Source organism: Salvelinus alpinus, chromosome 8, assembly GCF_045679555.1.
Source record: "Salvelinus alpinus chromosome 8, SLU_Salpinus.1, whole genome shotgun sequence".
Classification (NCBI taxonomy): domain Eukaryota; kingdom Metazoa; phylum Chordata; class Actinopteri; order Salmoniformes; family Salmonidae; genus Salvelinus; species Salvelinus alpinus.
In genome coordinates, this window is record NC_092093.1 from 69,076,285 (window position 1) to 69,083,962 (window position 7,678).

The 7,678-nt window shown below is 43.8% G+C and overlaps 1 protein-coding gene across 2 annotated transcripts in view; it reads left to right on the forward strand.

Moving 5' to 3' along the window:
- LOC139583590 (ankyrin repeat domain-containing protein 33B-like) overlaps window positions 1-5,232 on the forward strand; it is an 18,393-nt gene extending 13,161 nt beyond the window's left edge. Inside the window, exons 2-7 of one of the 2 annotated variants that reach the window (XR_011676578.1) lie at window positions 23-152; window positions 297-437; window positions 636-777; window positions 1,579-1,777; window positions 1,935-2,536; window positions 3,066-5,232. Coding sequence is in view for 1 of the 2 variants with exons in the window: in XM_071414843.1 (XP_071270944.1) it covers window positions 23-152; window positions 297-437; window positions 636-777; window positions 1,579-1,777; window positions 1,935-2,486 (1,164 nt within the window). In the remaining variant the exon portion in view is untranslated. Of the gene's footprint in view, window positions 1-22; window positions 153-296; window positions 438-635; window positions 778-1,578; window positions 1,778-1,934 lie in introns of both variants that reach the window. The other variant, XM_071414843.1, reaches the window with a different exon arrangement.
- The last annotated feature ends 2,446 nt before the right edge of the window (window positions 5,233-7,678 follow it).

Here is a 7,678-nt window from a genome sequence, read left to right on the forward strand (position 1 = left end):
TCTCTCTCTCGCTCTCCCTCAGACGGGGCTGATGGTGGCGTGTTACCAGGGTTACGTTGATGTTGTCATAGCGTTGGCCCAGTGTTCTCACCTGGATGTCAACTGGCAGGACAAGGAGGGGAACACTGCCCTCATCACCGCTGCCCAGGCAGGTAGGACACACACACATAGACCCATACACATGCCTACACACTCACCCGCATGCGCGTACACACACACACTTCAAAAAGGTTCACAGCCCTCTCTTTATCTCTCTCTCTTTTCCTCATTCCCCTCCTTTCCCTCCCTTACTCCAGGTCACATAATGATCAGTAACTACCTGTTGAACTACTTCCCTGGTCTGGACATAGAGAGGAGGAACTGTCATGGCTTCACTGCTCTGATGAAGGCTGCTATGCAGGGCAAGGTGGAGTGTGTACGAGCCCTGATGCTAGCAGGTACTTACACAGATGGACACAAACCAATTACTTTACTTTCACTTATATTTCATAATTTATACAGAATTTCTATATTTAACTTCAAACAGTAACTTCTAGCATGAATAACATCTCCTACCACCAGTAGGGTGATATCTTCAGGATGTCGTCATACATTTTTCTCCTCATGCCTTTCCTTCTCCTCCTCTCCTCTGTAAGGAGCTGACATGGAGACGAGAGACTTTGGTCGTAAGCTGACCTCCAGAGAGTGGGCGCTCTTCACGGGACGCTACGAAACCGCCTGGGCCATGACACGCCTCCTCTCCCGACCCTGTCCTTATCAACTGTGTGACGCTTACAGGTAGACTCAACTTTATGAGTAATGTTGATGATGGTGGTGGTGGTGAGGATGGAGCATGATGATGATAATGATGTTGTTGATGGTGGTGGTTGCGGTAAGGATGATAATAATGATGATGGTGATGAGGATGATAATAATGATGATGGTGATGAGGATGATGATAATGATGATGGTGATGAGGATGATAATAATGATGATGATGATGAGGATGATGATGAGGATGATAATAATGATGATGGTGATGAGGATGATAATAATGATGATGGTGATGAGGATGATAATAATGATGATGGTGATGAGGATGATAATAATGATGAGGATGATAATAATGATGATGGTGATGAGGATGATAATAATGATGATGGTGATGAGGATGATGGTGATGAGGATGATGGTGATGAGGATGATAATAATGATGATGGTGATGATAATAATGATGATGGTGATGATAATAATGATGATGGTGATGAGGAGGATAATAATGATGATGGTGATGAGGATGATAATAATGATGATGGTGATGAGGATGATAATAATGATGATGGTGATATTGATGAGGATGTTGGTGGTGGTGATGATTCTTATTATCATTATATAATGTCATCGATATAATTGAATATTGTTATTCTTCCAATCGTATTATTTCCTAATCTGATATTATTGTTATGGTCCAGAGTGGCCCCAGCTGGTTTCTCTAATAGCTAATGCCCCGGAGGCTGTGTGTAGCTAGACATACTTCATACAGTACTACCACTATTACTAGCTAAGTCATTATATTAATGTAACTGTATTATTTTCCAGTCCAGAGTGGCCTCAGCTGGCGTCTCTAGTATCTAAGGCCCGGGAGCCTCGAGGCTGTATGCAGCGTATATCAGACACCATACGGAACGCTCTGACAGTCGCTAACATCACAGAGCCTGACGACGAAGGAGTCTTAGATCACCTAGTCACCGTGACAACAGCCCTAGGGAGCCCCTTTGTGGCGGTGGCGTGTTCCACCGTGAGTTAGAAACTTCTGTTTCTTCTTCCTTCCTCTCTTCATATTTTTCACTTTCTTCTATTTAACCTTTCTCTCTGTCTTTGTCTCTCTCTCTGGCTTTATGTTCTCATTGCTCCCTCCCCCTCCTTATGTATACCTGTTTGTTCTTACTCTCTAGGTGTGTCCGTCAAGCCCGCCCTGCGTGGGTAAACGTCGCTACTCCGTCCCAGAGATCCTCCGACGCCAACGGGCCAAAGAACTGAAAACCCAGAACCCTGAGAGGCTCGACGACCACCGCAAACTCTTCCAGAATTCACGGGTCACTCTGGTGCCTAAACCTCCAAAGGACCGGCGGTCCAGCCTCCCGCCGCAGAACAAAAGTCCCACCACGACTAACCCTAACCTGGGTACGGTGTCTGGCTCTGAGGCCGTTTCCTCTGTGGCCCTGCGTAGAGCTAGCCTGCTGCCCCTGGGTATGGTGAGGCGTAGTAGTGTACGGCCAGGGCTGTCCATTCCCAAGGTGAGAATCACTAAGGCCCCAACGCCAACCTATGAACCTGAGAGAGTCCGCAGGAAGAGCAGCTTTAAAGACGGTGGGGGCAACTTCCTGCAGCTCCCAAAGTGGAGGTATAAAGAACTGAAGGAGGAGAGGAAGAGAGCGGAGGAGGCGGAGAGGAGGAGGGTGGAGGTGGCCACGAGACGGCACCTGGCTGTCGGGAAGAGGAAATGACACCACAGGAGGAAGTGATGACACTCCACCCTTTCCTCCACTGTTGCCAGGTCAGTAGATAGTGTTCAGAGGGGGTTGGATACTTGAAATGTTTGATGTTAACTTATTTTCGTATTTATTTCGCTTTCTTTGTAGTAAAAGTGACAGCGCTTTATTTTGTAATGCATTTCATTCACAAAATCAGCAGTATTTTAATAGGGTGATTTCTGTATTACCTGGCACTTACCCAGGTTACAAACCCATATGACCTGACTGAGTACAGATAATGTTTCACTGATATCTGACGCATCACAAATGGAAACTTTATTGCCTAAAATGATGACACAATAAGCGTCGGGGAAGGGTTTGAATGGGACAAATAAGAAGGGTTACAATATTGCATAGCCTATAAAACCATTGAGTAAGCCTACCAGCATGTCAAACTGATTTACCGCCAAAGCTAAACATAAGATAAGCTTTATTTTAAAAGCAATGGCATTTGTATGAGCAATAATAGTTCCTTTTTAGATAGGCACTATGGTATGTTTATATTGGCTTTTTGAAAGCTTTTTTAATTCTGTGAATGTATTTTGCATATAGATTGTACCATAGAGTGTTGGACTTGTAACCGAAAGGTTGCTGGATTGAATCCCCGAGCTGACAAGGTAAAAATCTGTTGTTCTGCCCCTGAGCAAGGCAGTTAACCCACTGTTCCCCGGGCGCCGAAGACGTGGATGTCGATTATGGCAGCACCCCCACACCTCTCTGATTCAGAGTTGGGTTAAATGCGGAAGACACATTTCAGTTGAATGCATTCAGTTGTGAAACTGACTAGGTATCCCCCTTCCCCTTACATCAGGTATTTTCAATTAGAGATATAGAGGTAGCTTTTTTAAATCACTTTTTATTTTCTACTAAAGTAGACATATTAAGAGAATGTGAATGAAATTGTTTTCAATGTCTGAAAGAAATATCCCAACACTACACTGTTGTAATGTGACACTGTTATGGGCTCTAGTCAGTCTGTATCGCTGAAAGCATTACGGATTGCGCGATTGACATTTTAAGGTAATTTCCGATTGAGTTGACATATGCAGTGTTTACCGTGAATGCAGTCTCTGCTAATACGAGAACATTGCTTTTACATTACTTCCATGATACGGATTGAATAGAGCGCATTATCTAGCATGTGGGGGAAAACTGGAACAATATCCTGAAATGTTTACATGTTATGAATGAGATCTACATATTGCTACACTGACCTCAGATCAGAGTGCTTAATACAAACATATGTGTACTTCGATGACAATAAGACAGAACAGAAGTCATAAGAGTAAGGAACTATTTATTCCATTTAACAGACAATAATTGCTGAAAATAGCTGGAGGTTTGAAGATAAACAGCAACTGGAAAGCACTGATACTATATTATTATGGGATTGAAGAGAAGATCATTTCACGGTAATAACCCCAAGGACAGGAGGCTTTAAGTGCAATCTTCAAGTGTGTCTAATAGCCATGGTGATCAGTTGCTGTGGCGTTACCAGGGGGCAGTGGTTGGCCAAATAATAATTTCTGTAAATAAATGGAGCGGGCTATGCAGGAGTGTAACACTGAAACGCTTCCCAGAGGAAGGTAATCTTAACTTGAAAATGACAAAGTGCATATTTCGACTCGCCTCCAGACATATCGCAAACACTCTGGCCAAATTCTGTGTTTGGCCCATCTCCCCAAAGTGTTCACTGGTGGAAACTCTCTAAACACTCTGCTTATACAGTTGAAGTCGGAAGTTTAAATACACGTAGGTTGGAGACATTAAAACTCGTTTCTCAACCACTCCACAAATTTCTTGTTAACAAACTATAGTTTTGGCAAGTCGGTTAGTACATCTACTTTGTGCATGACACAAGTAATTTTTCCAACAATTGTTTACAAACAGATTATTTCACTTATAATTCACTGTATCACAATTCCAGTGGGTCAGAAGTTTACATACACTAAGTTGACTGTGCCTTTAAACAGCTTGGAAAATTCCAGAAAATGATGTCATGGCTTTAGAAGCTTCTGATAGGCTAATTGACATCATTTGAGTCAATTGGAGGTGTACCTGTGGATGTCTTTCAAGGCCTACCTTCAAACTCAGTGGCTCTTTGCTTGACATCATTGGAAAATCAAAAGAAATCAGCCAAGACCTCAGCAAAAAGAATTGTAGACCTCCACAAGTCTGGTTCATCCTTGGGAGCAATTTCCAAATGCCTGAAGGTACCACTTTATTCTGTACAAACAATAGTACGCAAGTATAAACACCATGGGACCACGCAGCCGTCGTACCGCTCAGGAAGGAGACGTGTTCTGTCTCCTAGAGATGAACGTACTTTGGTGCGAAAAGTGCAAATCAATCCCAGAACAACAGCAAAGGACCTTGTGACATTTCACATTCTTAAAATAAAGTGGTGATCCTAACTGACCTACGACAGGGAATTTGTACTAGGATTAAATGTCAGGAATTGTGAAAAACTGAGTTTAAATGTATTTCGCTAAGGTGTATGTAAACTTGCGACTTCAACTGTATTTTTAGTTGATGTGTGAACAAGTGTACACTTCTCTCAGGAACCCACACTGTTGTACAGATTCACTAAATGTTTACAACACTGTTTGTTGGTTTGTTTGAGTGGTGATGGAACCACAAGAGGACCAAAAATATCCAGGCCATATATTCTACAGAATTCTTGTTTTATGGTGAATAAAAACCAAACTGTTTTACAAGCTCTACTGTTTGTGTGTCTGTTTGCATAGTTTCCTGATAAGTACCAGGTAACAGCCAGTGGACACAGGCATGTAAAACACATTGTTATGAAGGGAGAGGGATAGGCTGTAGACAGAAAACCTTCAGATAATATTGAGGTCACTGTTTTGAGCAGCTGCTGTCTGAGATGGTCACCTGAGATTATAAACCCTGAGATGTGGTCAGCACTTCTGTCAGCCTGGAAAATCTCCCTCTGCAAATCCACCTCCTAACAACAGATTTAAAATCAGATTAGCCAAAACCCAATCCTATCCAGAGCAGGGGTAGGAAACACAAGTTGGTACACTCTGCTGGAAGACAGGTGTATTGCAGGCCACACTCATGGTATTGCAGGCTAGGCTCAATTCACTCTATGAAAGAGACATGATCACTGATTTAGGAAATTAGCATGATGAGAATTTAGAAATAAGCATAAAACCTATTTTATCTGGTCTTTAGTCTTTAAGTATCAGTGCTCATGAAGGAATGGAAAGAAGAGAAGACGGCTTGTAGAATATTAGGACATAGCATCAGTATCAGAGTAGAGGTCTATATCAGTAGTACTTTGTGTCGAGCTCACCCACAGTTCTATCCACCCTATCAGATGTCAGATAGCCCTGTGTTTGTGAAAAGAAACATGCAGGCCTTGACCAGAGAGACTGTTGTAACTGCTTTCAAGACAATGTTCACAGACAATGTTAGGGTTAGAGTTGAGACTAGGATTAGGGTTGAACCATGATGTGGTCATGAAGCTAGGGTTAGGGTTGAGGCTAGGGTTAGGGTTGAACCGGGATGTGGACAGGAAGTTAGGGTTGAGGGTTAGCGTTGAACCGAGATGTTGACATGAAGCTAGGGTTAGGGTTGTGGTTGAGGGTTAAGGTTGAACCGGGATGTTGCCTTGAAGCTAGGGTTGAACCGGGATGTGGACATAAAGCTAGGGTTAGGGTTGTGGTTGAGGCAAGGGTTCCCGCTAAGCACCTCTCTTTTCTGCTCTTCTTTTCCTGTCTTCAATTCCTAAAATCAACCCATAGCCACTAAGCACCATATGGAGATGTGAAAGGGAATAGGGAATCTGGTTGAGGTAAAGGAGGGCAAAGAGTGGGAGGGGATAGGAGAGGGAGGGGTGTAGCCTGTGTAACCGATGTGAAATGGCTAGCTAGTTAGTTAGTGGTGGTGCGCGGTAATAGCGTTTCAATCGGTTATGTCACTCGCTTTGAGACCTTGAAGTAGTGGTTCCCCTTGCTCTGCAAGGGCCGCGGCTTTTGTGGAGCGATGGGTAACGATGCTTCGTGGGTTACTGTTGTTGTGTGCAGAGGGTCCCTGGTTCGCGCCCGGGTCGGGGCGAGGGGACGGACGTAAAGTTATACTGTTACACTTGTGTTCATACCATGTTGTATAGATAGTATATGTAGATTGTGTTTCATACTGTCATGTAGATAGTACAGTGCCTTCAGAAAGTATTCACACCCCTTGACTTTTTCCATATTTTGTTGTGTTACAGCCTGAATTGAAAATGTATTAAATTTAGAATTTTTTTTTTTATCTGCCCATAATGTCAAAGTTAATTACACTATATATCCAAAAGTATGTGGACACACTTTCAAATTAGTGGATTCTGCTATTTCAGCCACACAATTGCTGACAGGAGTATAAATTGGCTCACACAGCCAAACAATGGCAGTAGAATGGCCTTACTGAAAAGCTCAGTGACCTTCAACGTGGCACCATCATAGGATGCCCCCTTTCCAACAAGTCAGTTCGACAAATTTCTGTCCTGCTAGAGCTGCCCCGGTCAACTGCATGTGCTGTTATTGTGAAGTGGAAACGTCTAGGGGCAACAGCGGCTCAGCCACAAAGTGGTAGGCCACACAAGCTCACGCAATGGGACCACCGAGTGCTGAAATGCGTAAAAAAAAGTCTGACCTCGGTTGCAACACTCACTACCGAGTTCAAAACTGCCTCTGGAAGCAACATCAGCACAAGAACTGTTTGTTGGGAGCTTCATGAAATGGGTTTCCATGGCCGCACACAAGCCTAAGATCACCATGCGCAATGCCAAGCGTCGGTGTAAAGCTCGCCGCCATTGGACTCTGAAGCAGTGGAAACGCGTTCTCTGTAGTGATGAATCACGTTTGACCACCTGGCAGTCCAACAGACGAATCTGGGTTTGGTGGATGCCAGGAGAACACTACCTGCCCCACTGAATAGTGCCAACTGTAAAGTGTGGTGGAGGAGGAATAATGGTTTGGGCTAGGACCCTTAGTTCCAGTGCTTCCAACTTTGTGGCAACAGTTTGGGGAAGGCCCTTTTCTGTTTCAGCATGACAATGCCCCCGTGCAATAAGCCAGGTCCATACAGAAATGGACTGTCGAGATTGGTGTGGAAGAATTTGACCCCATCGAACCCCTTTGGGATGTATTACAACGCCG